The sequence below is a fragment of the Mizuhopecten yessoensis genome, unplaced genomic scaffold (genome assembly GCF_002113885.1).
Source record: "Mizuhopecten yessoensis strain PY_sf001 unplaced genomic scaffold, ASM211388v2 scaffold11073, whole genome shotgun sequence".
Taxonomy (NCBI): Eukaryota; Metazoa; Mollusca; class Bivalvia; order Pectinida; family Pectinidae; genus Mizuhopecten; species Mizuhopecten yessoensis.
This window is the reverse complement of record NW_018408866.1, coordinates 65,700-87,342: the sequence shown is the minus strand read 5'-3', so window position 1 is coordinate 87,342 and position 21,643 is coordinate 65,700. Positions and strand designations below refer to the sequence as shown.

General features: G+C 34.2%; 2 protein-coding genes across 2 annotated transcripts; one reads left to right on the top strand and one right to left on the bottom strand.

Moving 5' to 3' along the window:
- The first annotated feature begins 235 nt into the window (after window positions 1-235).
- On the top strand, window positions 236-7,970 carry LOC110465369 (sorting nexin-12-like). Its single transcript, XM_021521133.1, has 4 exons — window positions 236-443; window positions 3,803-3,898; window positions 4,869-4,993; window positions 5,160-7,970. The coding sequence occupies exons 1-4, from the start codon at window positions 285-287 to the stop codon at window positions 5,263-5,265; spliced, it is 486 nt and encodes a 161-aa protein (XP_021376808.1). The 5' UTR covers window positions 236-284; the 3' UTR covers window positions 5,266-7,970.
- Window positions 7,971-20,444: 12,474 nt separating this feature from the next.
- On the bottom strand, window positions 20,445-21,248 carry LOC110465376 (oligodendrocyte transcription factor 2-like). Its single transcript, XM_021521144.1, has one exon. The coding sequence runs from the start codon at window positions 21,246-21,248 to the stop codon at window positions 20,445-20,447; it is 804 nt and encodes a 267-aa protein (XP_021376819.1).
- Between the last annotated feature and the right edge of the window lie 395 nt (window positions 21,249-21,643).

The window sequence follows — 21,643 nt, the reverse complement described above, 5'->3', positions numbered from 1 at the left end:
CATTCAGGTACAAACGGCGTATTCGCAAATTCCTAACTGAAACCAGAGACGTATAATACATCTCTGCTGAAACTAACATGAATAATCTTTTTTTTTTCTTTTTTTCATTTTCAATTTTCCTTTTGGTTTAGGAATAATATTTTTTGAGATATATATGGACATTTCATCAAAGGACTGCGACATTCCGGAAATGTTTCTCAGTCATTCCGTCAAAGAATTAGTATCTTACAATGCACATAAAGTGGTGATGTCATCGATATAAGTGCTGTAGGAGTTGCAGCGAAATGACTGCCCAGCCAGCGACAGCCCGTATTACTACGAAAAAACAGACATTAGAAGACGCATATTCACCTCCAGCGAATTTTCTAGAGATAGACATTTTAGATCCTCAAACACATGGCGTGGACAAGAAGCGGTATACGGATTATGAAGTCCGTATGAGAGTAAGTTTGATATGCAAAATCGAGAATCCGGAAGCTTCGCTTTTGCTTTGTTTTTTGACGAAAAAATGGAATAAATTTGAGATGTGATACACTTTTTTTTAACATTTGATTTGCTTCTTTATAAAAACAAAGAACATTGTTTCTTTCCTGTGTAAGAAATGGATTGACATTTTATAAAACTTATATATATAACGAAAGCAGTTTGTTTTTGATGGGTTTCATTACGCTTATTTTTCATTCAAAACGTTCTCTGTTGAGAACTGATTGATAACGATGTTTGTATTAACCTCACTTTATAGGTGTGTATGTAGATAAATTAACAAGACGTTTCCCTTGCACATATACCAACTGTCCCACGAGGATTCGCCCCTACCGCTGTCAACACGGGTCACATGCTACTAGTCTACAGTAGTCGTCCGACCACTTAAGTTCTAGCAGTAATTATACATTCACATATTAGTGGCATATCGAGAGAGACCTCTCCAGGGCGAATTATGATTGTTTAATGTGTGTGTTATCAGTGTTTTTAAGAATAACGAGAGGATTCCATTTTTTTCTTTAAACAGGTTGGGCGCATATGGGTAATAATCCTGCATTTGAGTAACAATTTTATTCATGGAATGGGTATATAATAAAGTGAAATAAAAACACACAAAAGTTCTTTTAAAGACTTGGAGCAAAGAAGGGCGTCATTCTGTCAACTAAATTGAATAAATAACACAATGAATTACATTTGTGCACAAAAAAAATCAATTCTGATGTCTAACTTTTTGTAAAAAGGACAAACCATATCACTGACTTTGAACTGAACAAGGACTTCCCTGTGCAAATGTGACAGGTGAGCATGGCTTTTTATGTGTGCTATTTATATAGCTACTCTACAACACACTATAAGCAATGGAGATGATACAATTTGTCATTTTCACAAAAATTTAGACAACTGAATTTACATATTTTTTGTACTGAATTGTACCTCATCGTATTTTTTATTTGATTATGTTGGAAGAATGACGCCCTTTTTGGTTCATAACGAGTAAAAAACTTTGTGTGTTTTTATTTCACTTAATTACCCATTTCAGTTATAACATTATTACTGAAATGGGTAACTGTTACCCGAATGTAGGATTACCCATATGCGCCATTGTGCCCAACCTGCTAAAGGGAAGGGCGTTAATTACATTAAGACTGGTTTCTTCACAAGGAAATATGACTCATCAACGCTTTTATTTTTGACACATGCGTTAGGTAACGCAGTTGTCTAGTTTGTCTATTTAATGAAATTAGAAACTTGTTGCGTTTTCTCTACCTACTTAATGCATATATATATGTGTATGTCTTTGACATCACCCCTGTGTGAGTCCAGGCACCTCCCGCCAGTCGCCAGGTAGTTTCAGTGTATGGTATTACAAACCTTTTGCAATGTTGAAGGGAAGAAGGAAAAAGTCTATTTGGTTTCAAATACAATGTCAACTACTGCTAAGCAACTAAGTAGAAGCAACTTAATAATGAATTATAAATTAAACAACCTAAGTAAAGACCGATATAGCTGAAGTGCCAAAGTGTTGTCAACTATGTTCTCCATTCAAAATAAGGTATCAGATTCAATTGATCATAATGATATAAAGTTAAAACAACATCAAAGAGGCATGTTCCAAGGGAAACAATTGAAATCTAGACATTTGCCAATTTGGAGATAGCTGCTACATGCATGTTTTAGAAATATAAATATAAAATGCAATTGATGTAAGATATTCAATATGATTTGATATTAAAGGGGCTGGTCGGGGGAAAAAAGTCATATTTGCTAAAATGGCATACACATGTTTAAAATACCTTCTTATGAAATATACCGATACAAATTTTGCTGAAATTCACTCCCTAAGAGTAAAAATTTTAATTATATTAAAGAAATCCTAAATCATCACCTGACAGTCTGAAACTCTCAATTGACCCAGATCAGTGATGTAATTTTACCGCACGCGCATCATCAACAAGGCCAAATGTAAACATCGCGGCGAAAGAAAAAGATGCATGCAAAAGTCATGACAGGCACGAGGTATCAATACCGTTTATGTATAACAACAATATATAGGTAGGAATACTACACTTGCATCATACATGACCTTTGAAAACAATTATTTACGTATAGTATTGCTGTCTTGTCCGCTAGTTGAGTCCGACATGGCACATGACGGCGTGCTATTGTTGTTATCTTCACTGCCTCACTTTCGAAACAACCACGTGATATATATAAATAGATCTGTGCTAAGTTTACGCGGGGCTTCCTCGAGATTTCAGTGGTCAAAACTGGACATTGCAAGCAGAACTTGACCATCATATTGTCCTGGTATAACTTTTGGAAGGCCAGAGAACGCATTTAGACCCATTTATTTTGTATTTTTTTCCCCAACCAGCCCCTTTAAACTCTCAGACTGACATTCTTTTAGCCAACCATCATTAGATGGTGGGCTATTCAAACCACCCTTTGTCTGTGACACATCATTCCTTCCATCCTTAATAAAATCTTGTAAGTCATATTTCTGAAGAATAAGATGGATCTTTCTCAAATTTCACATGAGGATTCTTCATGGTCCCTAGTTGTCCTCATCAAATTAAGAGACTGATAAAACCCCAAAAGAGTTATCTTGAGTTTTGAGAGTTATAAAGTTGGTTAGTGTTATTAGTGCTATTTCTCAGAGAGCACTGGAAGGATCTTTCTCAAATTTCACTTGAAAATTCCTCATGGTCCTTAGTTATGCATATCCATTGTTGGGATTGATCAGGAAACCAAGATGGCTGACAGATGGCCATATTGAGATTTGTTAAAATTTGTTAGCGCTATTTCACAAAAAGTACTTGATAGATCTTTGTCTAAATTCACATGACGGTTAACATTTCCCATGGTCCCTAGAGCAAAGAAGGTAAAAGATCATCTTTGTAGATCTGATGAAGATCCCTTTCATGGTAGGCGAGTCCTGACAAGATCCTTCTAGGATCTGTTGTTAGTTTTGGAAGTATTCAGATATCAAACAAAATCATTATTTGTTTGGATTCCAGCAATCACGAAAGCTTTAGATGTTGGCACCGGTGTCTTTCAACCGCTGATCATCCTTTCTGTTGTGGGGGATTCTGGAGGGGCTAGACACATGCCCATTTCTCTCAAACCTGTACATACTGTACGTACAGGGAAACAAGGTTTCATAGGCCAATAAGATACAAAATTACCTAAACACTGCATGAGACGCTTTACTTTCTGTTACAGACCTTGGGTTTCTCGTAATTTGTGCTTGTCTATGAAACCTAGGCAACTATATATGGTATCAAGTTTAATGTATGTGCATTTTTATTTGTTTTTTCAGACCAACTTACCAGTTTTCAAGGTTAAGGAGTCCAGTGTGCGGCGAAGGTATAGCGATTTTGAATGGTTGCGGAGTGAGTTAGAACGGGACAGCAAGGTAATAATATAACAACATTTATCATCCATATTATTTAATTATATAACCATATATACACAATAGTTAAATTATGAAGTGTTGATTTGAATGGATGTAATTTATCCTGGTACATGTCTGTGTTTTTGTCTTTTATTGATTTAAAAATCATGATAATTTACGTTTCCTTTCAATATTTGGTTATTTTGCACATTTTTTGATCACCTGAGACGAATCTTCATGTGACTGATGTTGTGATTACTTTTTGTCCATCGTCGCTGATCGTGTGTCCACAAATAATTCACATTTTAAAAATCTTTAAAAAAACACTGAACTGAATTTGATAAAATTTTGCAATAAGTATCCACAGTGGAAGACAAACCAGATACTTATGCCTGCAAGAGGCCTGAGGGGCAAGACACTAAGAGGTCAAATGTTCTGAAACTGAGCAATCTTCTTTTTTATTCACAGAAATTCCAGAATCAAATAATCTGCTTAATCAGGATGGAAAGGCTTAAGATCCTAAAAACTTGTATTTCTCACCTTTTCCTCCATGGGTGGAATCAAGTTAACTATCGTTACTTAATGTAAATAACACTTTTGGGCATATTTTGATTATTTTCAGTAGGAAATCATTCAAACTTGGTTGGAATTATTGTATTATGGTGGTATAAAATAAAAACCTTACAAAATGTGAAATAAGGTGTTTGAAACTTTTTTTCAAGGATCATAAGATTTATGGGTTCTGTTGTAATTCCATAAAAGTCTACATTTTAGATCATATATTGGTCAATCCCCAACATATTTTGTCTGGTAACAGTGAATTCAAAGTTGCCCTATTTGCATTTCATGAACATTTTGCATCAATGAGCCATTCAGAGTTTAACATGATATATTTAACAGGTTCATTATATAATAACATGCTAGAAAAAAGGGGATTCCCTGACTTGATTAATCAATTATCATAAATTCATAATCGCTGTCATTATAACAGATTGTGGTACCAGCAATGCCAGGGAAGGCTTGGAAACGTCAGCTGCCCTTTAGGGGAGACGATGGTATATTTGAGGACGAGTTCATTGAGGATCGAAGGAAAGGACTAGAACAATTTGTCAACAAGTGAGTTGTCTTGAAAAAGTAATCTGTTATCTTTATTTTACAAATAAACATATTAAATAACACATTTTTATGCTTTTTTTTATTTGAATTCAGATATTAGAAGGGAGATAATTCTGTTATGCCAGTTTTGGAAAAAAAATGAATAACTGTTCTTTGTCACTTTCAGGGTTGCTGGACACCCCTTGGCCCAGAATGAACGGTGTTTACATATGTTTCTCCAAGAACCTGTAATTGACAAGAATTATGTTCCTGGAAAAATCAGAAATACATGATGAGAAAATAATCTCTCAAAGACTCTTCAATATATTTCATATACATTTTATGTGTAAAGAATGCCTGTACCACCTGGGGCATGTTATTGTAGTCTTCAATGTCCTGGTATACTGTGACTTAATGCTGGACCTACCAAAGTGAAACATTGTGTTTTGTATGATAAATCTTGATTCAAAGAATAATAATTCTGTTCAGAAGTGCTGCTGTCAGTTTTAATAGTTTGATTTATTTTGAAGATCTTCAGTTCAGTGTTGAAAATACATAACAACCATGAATATTCTTCACAAACATCTTTAAAAAAAATGAACCTGAGGTATAATACAAATGTCCTACTTTCAGAAATGTTAATTTGATGTTGAATTGAGAAAATTGGAAGGGACAAATGTAGTTTTTGTGGGGTAAAAACCTGTCCAGTAGCCTGATGAAATTTTGACAAGGTTTATAATGTGTATGAGATTATCACCTCTACAATGTAACCAGCAATATAAGACGTATATAGAGACTTACCAGCATACTGATCAAAACTCACCGTAATGGGCAGAGATTTCTGATAAAAAAGTCATTCCCCTCAAACATGAAGTAATGTACAGTAGTTTTTTTTTTTTGCTATTTATTCATTTCCATTTGTTGCTGTTAATCCGGTTTTCTATTAGAGAAAAAATAACATTACCCACCAAATTATTATAAGTTTATAACTGGATCCAGTCCTATGTTAAAATAAATCTGTATTTACAATTAATTCATTGTCCAAGCGTGTGATATCAGGAGGAAGTGTACATATTTGTAGCAAACATTATCAGTCTACGTACAATGCAATACACAAATGTATTTATAGTAACATTAAACCAAGTTGTGAATCGTTTTGATACTTTCAAGTCAGTGTTTTTCCAAAAATGAAAAAGCTAATCAATTTTGAAATAATAGGTGTTTTTCGAGTATGAAACTGGTATTCTATGGCATTTGAGTGGGTTTTTTATCTCTAAAAAGTAAATGGTATATAGACAGGTAATCTTGAAGTAAACCGGATTCACAGCGACTCTTGATGTAGTTATTGGATTTAAATAGTTGCTTTGTACGTAGAAAACAAGTTTTTTGCTATATGTGTAAGGTAGTTAAGAATATCAAAAAATATTTCATTTAAGTATTGCGAAACTAAGCAATACACTTTCATAAAAATGACTTGATTTCATGTATATTTGTAATCAGATTATCTTTTACCCGTTTCACATAATCACCATCTTGTCTTCATATAGCCCCACACTTTTTACACAGCACTAAGCTTTTTAACAAAGCTGAGAGATCCCCGTAAAAGTAGAATTTCTATCTACAAATGAACAATTTTTCTTATGAAATTCTAATAGAAGAAACAACGAGACCTTTATGTAAAAGTATATATAAATATATTTCTTTTTATCTAGGGAAAATGTAACAATTATTTGCGTAACGTTTCAAAGCTTCTGAACTATTATATATAACAGTAAAAATTATTGTACTATGTACAATGAAGTTCTTTTTCCTTTCAAAATTATTTATATTGGTTACTTATATGTATAAGTCGAGGTTAATTTTGTCAGCTATACATAGTGTATGGTAGGAGGAACGAAAGTTTTTTGTTTTTTTTTGGCTTGTGAAATATAACGGGTGTATATGAGATAACATGTATAGGCCTGGAATAGTTATCATGATATGTTATGTAATTATGCTTTGTATTTTAAATTGCAACTGTTGTGAACATTTTGATAGCAATGATGTAATGCTTGGTAGAGATACAATCAATTAAAAAAGTGTGGCATACAAAATATATGCACATTAACATCACTATGTGGTTGGGCATTTAGATGTGTTTATTTACAGAATCAAACTTTGTCTTGGGAAATGTTTCATGTGCAGTGTACAGGTCAGTTGTAAACCGAGGCTATCTATTAAGCAGAAATTTGACTCATTCACCCCTGAAATTTCATAATAAACTATTCCAATCTTTGATTTGGAAGAGTTCAAATGTGTCTACAAGGGTGAATGAGTTATGAGACCTGATTGAATATATTAACATCAGTTGTGTGGAATGTGGTTACTTCTCATTTCATAAACGTTTTGTAACTGGTGTGATATTTTCCTATCAAGTATATTCACTTCTGTTCAAGTCAGTGTGTCTGATAGGTCTGTACTCAAATACTACCATACAGGTCATCGGTTTTCCAGCCAAATCTGTCTGTTGTATTAAAGGCTACTTTGTTGTTAGGCAAAGGATTGTTAAAGAATTAAAAGGCCAGATATAATGGTCAAAGATCTTTTTAAATGATTCTGTAAAGTAAAAAGACTTCAAAATATTACATCATATGTACAGGAGTAATGCTTGCTTGACAAAACCAGTTTCTTGTATAGTACACCGAACACATGGTATTTCAGACCACATTTATACGTTTTTGATGTAAAACTTTTAATTACTAGCAATATAAAGTTCTCATCACTGTGTTATTTGGAAAATAAATTTTTGACTAGGATTCAAATTTTAAATTAAAGGTCACATTGCTGTATCAAAGAAGTTGTAAAAAGCTGATAATGTGATATAGCATTTGCGAGAACGGGTACTGAAGCTGCGTCTTTTGACCTACAGTATGTGGTTGTAACTCCTCGCCACACAAATAAGCTATGTATATATATGTAGTATGTAAACGTTTAAATAAAGATGGATATAGATACCGAACTGTTGTTTGCCTTTATATACGCAATCATTTGGAATCAGATTGATGTATGATATGCTCGTCTGCTGTGTACTTGAAGTAATGAACACAATCATATGCTCGTTTGCTGTGTACTTTAGTAATGAACACAATCAATACAATCTATCGAACAAGGATGGTTGGAAAAACATTCACAAGCTACATGTGCACCCATTACCAAATGGGTGAGGTGTGAAAATATAAACGAACGTCACTTAAACCTTCTATATATAATGGCTATATTTTCAATTATAGTATATCAATTATATCTTCTTGTAATATGATGTATATGTACATGATATGATGTACATATATGTACATGTAACTGTTCTGTTTCACTGTGTCTTGAAAAAGGAGCGGATCGCTCCGAAAATTTGACAACCTAAACTTGTCCACACTGTTGGAATACTTCTTTGCCCAATATATATATATATAGATATACAAGCTCTACCTAATGGGGTGAACAAAAATACGAAACCCTCTACTTATGAAGATATTATACAACCTCTACCTTACAGGGTGAAATAGAAATGAACGCTACGTAAACCCTCTACTTATATAGATATATATACAACCTCTACCTTATGATCATAGGGTGGAGAAGAAACAAACCCCTCTTAGTTCTTTTCTCACTAGGACGGGGAAAACGATCACCACTTGCACCCTCTTCTTAAATAGGATAAAACGGAGCCGATTGTCACTTCAACCATTCACCTACCTAAATAGGACAAAGTAGAACCAACTGCTGACCTAGCTAGCTAGGATGACAAGGGAGCAGTTGTCATGTAGGCTTTCTATCTAATTAGTATGGTGAAGGAACGAACGTCATTTACACTCTCTACCTAAATAGGATAAAACGGAGCCGATTGCCACTTCAACCCCTCACCTAGGTAGCATATCAAGGAAGCAGTTGCCGTCTAGTCTCCCTATTTCATAAGGATGGTGAAGGAACGATCGCCACTCTAATATTAAAATAATTTCAATTCGATACAAATGGACACTGAAGACTACATAGAGAAATATTGTTTAGGTTGTTATTGAATATGCAAGCATGTCAATAATGAAAATATCATCACGTAAACAACGGTCATCACAATAACTGATTCCGGTGGACTTCAACTGGTTTTGGTGTATTTCAGTAATTTTAAAGCAGTGTAGAATTGGTGAGTGAAATCATGCAGATTCTATTTTTCTTTGGCCAAGTTTGACGGATTGAGTTGGTATCGAGACACATTCAACATGAGCGTCTTATCATCATGACTGTGCTACCTTTTACCCTAAAACTTGGTCAAAGTAACATTTAAAGATTAAATGTAGCAGGTCGAGGCACATCACACTGGTTGTACAGACAGAGACATCAAAGGTGACACAATGTAGAGTTCGAACATTGTCCTTGTTAATGGGATGTTGCCAGTTGAATATTTCAGATAGAGTAATGTGTGTGGGTTCAAATCAATATAAATCATACTCGAGAACACGGGTTTGAATATAAAGTATACGAGAACAAGAAAGGAACACTCAGCGGAATCAATTTGATGTTAAGAAAGTATTGTACAAGCCATTAGAAACATAGATCGGCATCAGATAATGCCTACCGAATATTTCACTCTTCAGTTCTAGATGTACCATCATGTTTTATATAACTTTGGCAAACATTGGCACAGGTGAAACATCATTGTGCTGTACAAGCAATGCAGTGATCACAACCTCGGGACTGAACCAAGCCAGCATAGCTCCTTAATGTACCTGCTATAACTTCACACCAAATGTTGTATATGCTGGAGAACGACTTTCCATATCATACTCGTTGAGGCCAATTTATGTCGAACACTTCTTTCTTTTCAGTTTCAGGTATTTTTGTGTTCCCAGCATCAACTGTTTATCCGTACCATGGTGGTGTCTTACCACCGTGGTAAATGGCGTTTTCACATGTGACTTGATAGAGAGAGACATATGTATGAGTGGCGGTTCGGGCCAGAAACGATATACAGTAACGCGTTAGAACTGCCTTTTAACGCGTTAAAAGTGCATTTAACGCGTTAAAAGTCACTTCTAACGCGTTACAATGGTAAATGCACTGGCCAATCAGAGAAATCGTTCCATAGTTTATTTTTTTGATATTCAAAATAAACAAAATGTTATGACTATTTTTTTTCTAAACCCAGACGATAACCCAGTTCTACATCATATGTTTGTTCTAAGTAATTTGGAAATGGGTTATCGTCTGGTTTTGTTTTTCAATATGAATAAACAAATCTTCATTTAATTGGAATAAAATATGACGGTATTGATATATGAATAAACTTTCCAGAGCCTTAAAAGTGGTGTCGGAACGCAAATTAGATTTTTTTTAATTGATGTTCAGGAAATGCCCAATTTTTTGGGAACTTCAAAAAGTCATAATTGTTTTATTTATTTTTCCGATTTCCTTAAATGCCTTCGTTAGGTAAATACAAACACCTATGAACCCAGTGATACATTACTACAATGTTTGGTTAAAATCAGTTGATTGACTGATGAAAAAGACATTTAAACAAAAGTTATTTGGAGAGATGACGGACATTGCACCACGGAATAAGATCAATTGTTCTAATAACCGTTATTAATGGAAAAATAAGCACCAATCTAATCTTCATTTTTCCCACAGAATTCTTTATCTAGAAAGAGTCGTAAGGCGGGCTGTTCGGAAATTGATTGCCGAGGAGGTTGCAGATTATTTCTTGTGTATTTCTAGGTGTAAATTCCTCCTCGAATCAATTCTCATCTCTACTATGTTCTTCCCTAGCCACTTACTTTGCTATCCTAAAAGCAGGAAACTTGAAAACACGAAAACGTCGCATACAAACACTAGTAATCAAATAGGTCGACAGGGACGAATGTCATTTTGGTACAGTATTTTATATGCACATATTCAGCGTGTGTGCTGCAACTTACACATGCATAATATTAGCATTGATATGCACATGAAATGGCACGAGCAGTCAATTATTCCAAAGCAACTATAATCCAACTGGTACCTATGTGCCGTCAATCCGATCGTGTGTAGACACAAGAGGTGTATGGGCCTAAACGACCACATGAGGGAATTGGTAATGTCTGATAAAACCCAATGGGACTACGTAATGGGGCCGCCTGAAAAGTAAAACAACAGTGTACAGTATTCAGGACCTCATGAGGGAGCATTTGAAACACCCTTTCTTGTCAATGCAGCCGTTTTGTTTATGAAGACATGCATTACATGTGCAATATACTCTACATTTATCAGGACAAATCCTCAGGATCCCATTATTATTCCACCAATGAGGTTCTTTCTCTTTTCAAGCCTTTTCTGTCTCATCTTCCATGTCTGTACTTGTCCCCAGAACACTAATTATGTGTTGAATATACTTCAAGCCCAAGTTATTAATAACTATAAAAAAAAAAAAAACATCAGTCATGTAAACGTTGAATAGAATCTAAACAATTTATGACAATGACTAGAAACATATATACAAATCACCTTCGAACATTTTTAAAATACAAAAAATATACCCTTACAACTAAACAGAAAACCACTCTGAAAACGCTGCACTTCATAAATATTACAAATGCATATTTATTGAGATATGTCAAGGACAAATCGTGGATGTAATACACGTACTGAACCAGTGGATACCTTACAAAATCACTTAATCTATATTGATAATCACCATATTTCAAACCTATATAATATACAATACATGTTGTTCATTATTCTCGTGAACCTGGCAACTTTAATACTTGCATACAACATAATTCATTATCACAATGATATACACTTATCTGCTGTTCCTACCTCTTTCATATACATTCTTATTCTCATTCATTCAAGGACTCAAAACTATTTGTATGCTCCTTTTATGTGATAACTTTATGTTCATACAGAAATTGTTTAATGAAGAAACGAGAAAGCAAAAACGACTTTTTGAAGTTCCCAAAAAATAGGGCATTTCCTGAAAATCATTTATAAAAATTCTAAATTGCGTTCCGACACCACTTTTAAGGCTCTGGAAATTTCATATCACTTAGAAGAAAATATGATGTGGAAATGGGTTATTGTCTGTCTTTTTTTCAATATAAATAGTCATAACATTTTTATTTATTTTAAATATTAAAAGCATCAACTATGAAACGATTTCTCTGATTGGCCAGTGCATTTACCATTGTAACGCGTTAGAAGTGACTTTTAACGCGTTAAATGCACTTCTAACGTGTTAAAAGTAAGTTGTAACGTGTTAAAAGTCAGTTCTAACGCATTAAAATGCAGTTCTAACGTGTTTAAAGTCACTTCTAACGCGTTACCTTTTTGGCCCGAACCGCAACCCATACATAATTATGATTGCTTATCTTATTTGGAGTACACAATTGGTACAGTTCTGTGCTTCGTTATGTATGTTTATAGTTTCCTTGTTTTTAATTTTTTGCAAGTATACTATAAGGATGTTTTGATAAACTTTTATCCTTAAATAACCTGAATTTGAACTTTGGGAAAACTCATCATAAGCATTGTATATTTACACAAACATGTCAAATAGATTTATTGGAATCGACCTTTCACTCTATTTTCCCCCTCTTTAGAGTATTTACGGTTATATACACTATTAAACAATTTTCACAGGTACAATTACATTTTCCTTTATTTTCTTTCTTGTCCTTTGAGGAGTCCTAGAATCGCGTATGTGTGTTACATTAAGTTCATTTTGCAAGGTACAAGGTGGTACTTTGAGACACTGCTGGTGTATTCCTTTTCCCTGAGGGTTGTCGTTGATAGCCATATTTATATCCTACTCATGGCTAATTTGTAATATACCAGTACACCCGTAGTTTTTAAATTCGTGTAATTGAGTGGTTTGACGCACCTCTCCTTTAATTAACGTTTGTTTAGATTTGGATTTCCTCCTTTTTATCCTTAGCGTCACTGATATTTCCTAGAAGGACGAAACAGCTGTATAGTGCAAAGTAATTCATTTGTGGCATACTGTATCTATTTCCTTAAAGCAATACATATAAACAAAAAAACATATTATACTCAATATCCTTCATTCACACTTACATAAATGTAGCAACCTCCCCCCCCCCCCCCCCCCCCCCCCAAATCATATGCTCAATATCCTTATCACACTTTGTTTTATGCAACATATAAACTGGCTACAGGTCGGTTGTTTTTTTAACCAAAAGCTGCCACTACCTTAAAGGACCATAGTTGTTAATAGAATGTAAAACAAAAAAGACAAACAAAACCAAACCGTATGCAATATTCATTGATTAATATCAATACAATAACATACATTTGGAACTGTTTTCTAAAACGGACCCGACACCATTTTCGTCGTTTGTTTAAACATATGGATGATATGCTGGTTCTCCCATATTTTGTTACGTTCAGTTTGATTGTCATTGTGTTAATTTTGCTCTGTTTTGGTACCACTGGACGTTTATAATATGTTGGATTTTATTTCAGCTAACCTATATATTTTCTTGACAATACATATGTTAAAATGCTTTGAAAAAATGAGTATATATAATTCATTGTTTTAGTTTCTAGTTTTGATGATTTTGTGTTTAATGTTTTATTTTTAGATAGGGGTTGAAGTATTCTGCTTTTAATTATTGTAACCATCATATATTTGTGTCTGGCGTTGTTTTGTACGGTATTTCTTATATTTGTCTTCATCTTTCCAAAGAAAATGTAACATTTAAAAGGAAAATAAGATCTCCAGTTATTAAATTATTAAACCTCCAAAATGGAAACGGACATAATATATCCGGATATGTTTGGCTGGACACGATTGGTATCTATAGGTTGAAGATGTGAAAAGGAATTAACAATATTTCTGTTTGTAAGTACGTTTTCAATTCGTTCAAATTCAACGACTAGAAAAAAACATGTTAATATAAAGCTTATAGACATATACATATATATTAAGTATTTGTACCATTTATCTTATTTTCTAACAGTTTATACATTAGCTTGTAGACAAATTATAAAACATTTTAAGCATAGTTGGGACAGTTGGTGATATGGATGAAGGCATTCACATGAAAAAACAATGTACAGAAGCTATTTACCAGATCCGTGTCAATACCAACATAAGTGGTATAAAAGAAATACAATGCAACTAAAAATTCCTCATTTGTAATTTATTAGAAATACTGGTTTTAGTAAATAAAGTGGGGAAAAAAGCAAAAAAAAAAAAAAGAAAAAAAAAAAGATTGATGTTTTATCATACCCCACGTTAAGTGATCAGTTATACATAAATTTAAGTCTTCCCAAAAGTAATTAACGAAGCCTATTGTTATTGCCTGTCTGTAACTTACTACACATCTTACGTCTACTTGTATTACTCGGAGTATAAAGTCTAGGGATAAAGGGCGACAGAGAGATAATCACCTTCAGTAATCTATCGACTTCTCGTCACATATCTCTACTAGATAGCAGTCAAGGGCCTAGCATGTTCCTTCACGTTAAAGCGATTCTTTTTATTCTTTATAAATGTTTCACCAAACGAAAGTGACAGAAATTGATATACATATATCACATTCTGATGACTTTGCTTACAAACCTGTTATATGTAGCATATATTTACTACATAGTCTGATATATATGTAATATTATTTACTTTGATATACTTGTCACATAAGATCTGTGACTGAGCACCTGGCTGTCTTGTTGTGCAGTGTAACATACAAAAACAACATACATATTTGAGCATTACCACCTGAACTAACACCTGTTGTGACGTCATAATGAAGAAAATCTATATATGACGTCTTATCTTTGTGAGGGCACGTGACGACATGGAGTCGACGTCAAGTTGGCGATATTGACGACCTGACGCTGGTAATAAAGGAAAAAAATCGCAAAGATTTGCATATATTCTTGGTTATATAAAACGCTTTTGAATTATTCAAGCCCTGCAGAGCATTGCTAAAATAAAGAAATGCGTCTTTTAAATAAGTAAGCTTTTCCTCCTGTGTTGTAGAATACAAAAAAATGTTTTAACATCTTAGAACTACTGTCAATTCTTACGTCGATAACACCACGATATTTTTACCTTTAATGTCCTATGTTGCACAACTTTTCTATTCTAATACATGTACTTAGGATACATAGCATACAATGAAGAAATGGAGGTGGAAACAATGAAAGACTAACAGTTCGTTGGCGAGAATTAGTATGTTCTTTGATTGGTCACTCTTTCAATTCTGCATAAATATAAGCTGACCCTGAGCTAAGTACCAAGGTCTGTTGGCTAATTCGATAAAAGACACGGCACCGAACATGTGTGGCGTCGGTTTGTAGAAGGACCCGTGTGTTATAGGGCTCTGACACACCCTAGATCAACAATGGCAGACTAACAGTGCCAACACGTACTTGATGGTTGGGGCCCGTGGTGAGGTGGGGAGGGACAGATTGGGTATTGTTGAAGCAGGATGGGGCGTGGTATAGGGCGTGATAGAGGTCAGCACGCCACCAACACCAACCACAATCCCCGGCTATACAGTCGCCGGTAACTCGTATCAATTAATTCGCAGTATATTGTATGAGATAGCGGACACCCCAACAGCTCCGCCTGGTGGCATTGTGCGTAGCTCCTCATCGCTGTCTTCCCCTCTCTCGAATACTCCAATGTTTACAGGTAACTACACAAACCACTTATAGCTGGCATTATCTCCACACCTGCAGCAACTGTTACAAATGTGCTAAACAGTCACGCAACGTCGGCTATCAAGTGTTTGACCAATTACTGGACACTCGACACGTCTTTTTGCTAGTTTGACCGTTGGTCATTGTCACGTTGACCAGGACATAGTCACTCACATTTGGGCGTATACTTTCTATAAGAAGTGTCAAACTCTCAACACTGGGACATATTAAATTGGAATAATTCAATAGAAAACATGACATTTTCTGATAAAAACACGTGAAATAAGATGAACACGTGCTTGATATAATTATGTAATTGATAATTTTGATGATTTCTGGAATATATAAGATGTTAATAAGTTTTCATCACATATCAGATTATGATTCCCGTATAATGTAAGAAGCTAATTAATCTTGTACGATGTGGGGAAGTTAATCAATCTCTTATAATGTTGGGAGTTAATCGACTTCGTGTATGATGTGAGACGGTTCATCCATCTCGTATAATTACTGAGTTTGCAAGGTACGCTTAGTATATATCAAAAGGAAGTATTCAGATAAGATTATTTTAATTTTGACTTGTACATCAGAAAGTCACACATATATCCAAATAGAAATAACTGTTGTTGTCCTGGTTTTGAGCCACACAACTTAGTAATTATGATTGAAAATGGAAACTAAACAAAACAAAAAATATGGAGAAAGTGACGGCATATCCCAAAGGCATATTTATACAAAACAATATCTATCAATGAAAGCCACCAGAAGGGCCTCCTTTACAATTTTATAAAGGATTTCTATGGGTACCTTTCCCCTCTATTGTGTTTCTATAGGTACAATGTATGTTTCTGTTTGGAACATGTCAGGCCTGTAGAGTCCAAATTGAACTAAAAGGTCATATAGTGCAGAACATTTATACCTGATCAGCTTTTCTTTTTACGTCGATTTCTCGATTTAAAAAAAAAAGTACTTCTTGTGATTATTTTAGTTATCATAAATGCCATTCATTCTTTTAATTTATTAGCAGTGCATGTTTAAAAATTGATTAATTATTCATATGTTTTCCATAAAATATACAAAATTTGTATTTAAAATAAATGCACCTTATAAAGAAATTCTTATATGACTAAAATCTAATTCTTGAAACATTGTAGAGATCGTTTTCGTTCTTATTTGATGTTGTGAGGCTGTGGTATACTTATGTAGAGTAACGTTAATCATGACTTTGGTTCGTTGTCTTAAACATATATGGCAGGTTTGAGCCGTTTGGAGAGACTCAGTTATGTATTTTGTCCATGATTGAGTGATCTTTGTTTGGAATATTTGAGAAACTCATATCCTGTGATTGACTTTTCTTGAACCCGAGTTCTTATTTGGGTGCTGTTATGGTATGATTATCATATTCTATTTCCGTATCCCTGAACGTGTCGTGCTTGATTTTATACCTAGAACAAATAAGCATGTTTTCTAGAGTACATCAGATAAATTCTGCATTCATTAATGGCTTACACTTTGTAAAGATGAACTAACGAGCGTTGCTATTCTTTCTGCCACTCTTCGTAACAAGCCTTTGGTAGTGTTTGCATTCAGTTTTGTGATTAGGCAAATGTTTTACTTAGAAGACAACCGGTATCGGATCGATAAACAGCTTATTATAAAACCTTACAATTGTGACTTTGTATAGGAATATGTGCTAAACAGGAGATAGGCACCACGATTTTCCTCTTTCCTTATTACATATTTGTTCATACAGAGAGCTAACAGTGTTTGAATTGATTTTGTAGTTTAAATTTAAAATGTTGTGTTAGCTAGAGGCATGGTAGCCGTTTGTTTTTTATTCCAAAGATTTTATTTCTCCCAGCAATTGTTTTAAAAGTAAAAGCTAAAGACATGTTGTAGACTTCATTGTGGAAAAGATTGCTATTGTACAAAAGCATGAATAAGAAATGTGTTTGACTTGTGTATGATATGACTTTTTTTGGTGGGAATGTCGTGGGAAAAGAATTAAAATGACTTCAAAAAATATACCAAGCAAATTGTGTTTCTATAATTACTTACAGTACATGACGTGTAAAAGTCGTGGTATTTTAATCCATTCTGTCTAAAGCTGGCTAGCAAGATATCGCCGATCAAGTATTTTTTTACAAACGATTTTAACAAGGGCTATCGAAAAAGTATGTATGTGGCGTGTAAGATGTTCCTGTAAATAGTTAATGAGAATTAGAACATTCTCTAAATAGTATTGTACTGATTATTTATGTTTAAGTGTTCTAAATTATATTCGTAATTTAAGTATGTCGTGAAAAATATATTTTGATTGGATGAGACATATACGGCTACATAGCCCCCAACACAGACAAATGTGTTTCGACTAAGTTCTGAAGAATTGGTTTTAAGGTGATATTTTGTAATCATCTTACTGTTCGCCTGTGTTAAGAAATTCTGAATGTTCATTTGATACAACCAGTGAATAAAAATTCTAAAAATATTTGTAGGTAAATAGTTTCAGGCGTAGATGTTGTAAATATAGCATGTATTACAACTGTAAGCTGTCACCTGTATGTATTGACTGTAATGTTCGAGACAGAGTACACGCATTCTTGAGCATACTTAATAGATTATAATTTTAAAGATTGTCATATGTCGTACCTTATAACATGGAAATAGCCAATGTAATATATCGTGCTTAATTACATGGAAATAGCCAATCTCATATATATTACCTAATAACATGGACATAGCCAATGTCATGTATCTTACCTAATTACGTGGAAATAGCCAATGTCATATATCGTACCTAATAAGATGAAAAACGCCAATGTCATATATCGTACCTTATAACATGGAAATAGCCAATGTCATATATCGTGCTTAATTACATGGAAATAGCCAATGTCATATATATTACCTAATAACATGGACATAGCCAATGTCATGTATCTTACCTAATAACATGGAAATAGTCAATGTGATATATCGTACCTAATAACATGGAAATAGCCAATGTCATATATCATACCTAATAACATGGAAATAGTCAATGTCATATATCGTACCTAATAACATGGAAATAGCCAATGTCATATATCGTACCTAATAACATGGAAATTGCCAATGTCATATATCGTACCTTATAACACGGAAATAGCTAACTTTATATATTGTACATTATAACATGGGAATAGTTAACGTCATGCATTGTTTTTTTTACATATGTACACATCTAACATTATATTTTATACTGTATAACATAACAAACCCTTAACGTCATATATCGTACTGAATGAACTTCATTTAGTACCTTTAAATGACTAAATATTGAGAATCAGTGTTAACGTATTGTTAACCTTTCATTGCTAAACCGATCAGGACGATTATTTAGTAACACGTAGACCATCGTTATTTCTGTCTGCGTGATTGTTATTTTATATCCCTGTTCACANTATATCGTACCTAATAACATGGAAATAGCCAATGTCATATATCGTACCTAATAAGATGAAAATAGCCAATGTCATATATCGTACCTTATAACATGGAAATAGCCAATGTCATATATCGTACTTAATTACATGGAAATAGCCAATGTCATATATCTTACCTATTAACATGGACATAGCCAATGTCATGTATCTTACCTAATAACATGGAAATAGCCAATGTCATATATCGTACCTAATAAGATAAAAATAGCCAATGTCATATATCGTACTTAATAACATGGAAATAGCCAATGTCATATATCGTACCTAATAACATAGAAATAGCCAATGTCATATATCGTACCTTATAACACAGAAATAGCTAACTTTATATATTGTACATTATAACATGGGAATAGTTAACGTCATACATTGTATTTTTACATATGTACACATCTAACATTATATTTTATACTGTATAACATAACAAACCCTTAACGTCATATATCGTACTGAATGAACTTCATTTAGTACCTTTAAATGACTAAATATTGAGAATCAGTGTTAACGTATTGTTAACCTTTCATTGCTAAACCGATCAGGACGATTATTTAGTAACACGTAGACCATCGTTATTTCTGTCTGCGTGATTGTTATTTTATATCCCTGTTCACATAATCTCTATATTTTTGTTGTTATCAACCAAAACATTAAAAAGTCTGTGTTCACATAATCTCTACATTTTTGTTGTTATCAAACAAAACATTAAAAAGTCTGATGTACACAATCTAAAGTCGTAGTAGAATAACTTGAATCGATTTCGCACATGTGTATATTCGGTCAATCTGACAGTTCTTGTGCCCAGAATATACTATAACATCTATATATTCTCCCGTCGCCTCTGTATGGTCTATACACACAATGAATTGTTTTAAGGACACTTTGTTTACCATTAACTAATAAATACACTGTTTGCTATATGAAACAACTAGTCAATAAACTTCGACTAATAAATACCATAATTTATTAAATGTTTATTGATTTTTTTTGTCAATTTCACATTGCTTAATACATGCATGAATATGTCTTGAATATTTGCTTGTTAATTCAACTCTTACAAATACCCTAGTAGATGTAATAATATGATATACTAAAAGTTGTAACTATACACAACTGCTTTGAAATGATAACACTTAGTGACATATCGATAAGATACCTATATATTTTATTTAAAAAAATCATATGAATAGAATACGATTCGTTCATCAGAATCGTTTGTCAAAGCACGTAATGTTTGTCATAATTCGATATTTTGATCTACAATTAGTATAGCGTTTAAATAAACCAACATAAGCAAGGTACGATACCTTCTAAAAGTCATTATGATAATAGCGATGACAATGATTGAGTGTTTGTGGGAAATGTCCCCATAACGTTGGCGTTGGGTTGGTGAAATACACGTGCTGACCATGTTCCTGGTGGCGTAACGTTGCCACTGTATTAACAGGCAAAGCCGAAATAGTTGGCGCCTCGCTGCTGTAAGAGCTAGGATATGAAACAAAGCCCTTGGAATTTGACGGAGAGCACTGGGCACTTTCTGCTGACAAAAACGATGGTAAGTGTGGTAGTCTTTTAGGAACACACAAAGGTAGACACGGACCCCTTCTATTGAGTCCCGCAGTCGACTGACATGCACGGAGATCCGTCAGTAACGTACTCATTTCCTGGACAGATTTACTTAGCATCTGGATGTAGCTTTTTGCCGACACCAATGTGGCTATTTTGGACAGTTTTCGAGTAGACGACGGGTGTACGGAGGGAATCACATCGCGGAGACCATTCAGGGCGCAGTTCAGTTGTTGCATCCTTCGTCTTTCTCTCTTGTTGATGGTATTGCGCATCTCTTTGACCCTTCCACTTGGCGGACTCTTCGGTGAACAACTTTTTCCTGATACATTGACAATTTGCAAGTTATTTCCACAATTGTATTCCCTTTGCTCCTCAGAGTTATCACCAGTACTTTTTATATACTCATTCATACTGTCCCCAGAAGTGCTTTTAGCAAAGTCTTTCTCTTCAATTTCTGTGGCGTCGTACTCACTGTAGCTGAGATGGTTTTTGTTTTCATTTTGTTCGGACCTCCGTGGTAAACAATTTTCAACAGAAAACGCCATAGTTACAGCTGTTTTATAACCGAATAGTCCGTAAATAAGTCAGCAACAAAATCGTACCATGTTCATCGGAAAGGGTTTTTATAAAACAAAATTACAAGACGTGATTACTTGTTCCAATTGATGAATTAAAACAGTTACTATAGATGCCTGTGATACCTGTCACGTCGTCTGATGGCCACCCACTGACCGATAACTTTACACTGCTCGGATATTGTGAGTTACATGGGCGTTATTCTAGACAGTGGACAGTAGGCATTCACTGAAGGCTCAGCAAGATCTGTTAATGTAACTAGCCCTGTCAATCATTGACTGATCAATGACAGAGCCATGACTGACAGCTGATGCTGGCTTGTTTGTGTTCTTTGTTCAATTGTTACCTTTTTGTTTGGCTGTTC

Bases quoted from the DNA above. Each gene is read 5' to 3' on its own strand.
- LOC110465369 (XM_021521133.1), top strand. From the start codon at position 285: ATGACTGCCCAGCCAGCGACAGCCCGTATTACTACGAAAAAACAGACA. The intron at 444-3,802 runs GTAAGTTTGATA...TTGTTTTTTCAG, and splicing joins ATTATGAAGTCCGTATGAGA to ACCAACTTACCAGTTTTCAA. The intron at 3,899-4,868 runs GTAATAATATAA...TCATTATAACAG, and splicing joins AGTTAGAACGGGACAGCAAG to ATTGTGGTACCAGCAATGCC.
- LOC110465376 (XM_021521144.1), bottom strand. From the start codon at position 21,248: ATGGCGTTTTCTGTTGAAAATTGTTTACCACGGAGGTCCGAACAAAAT.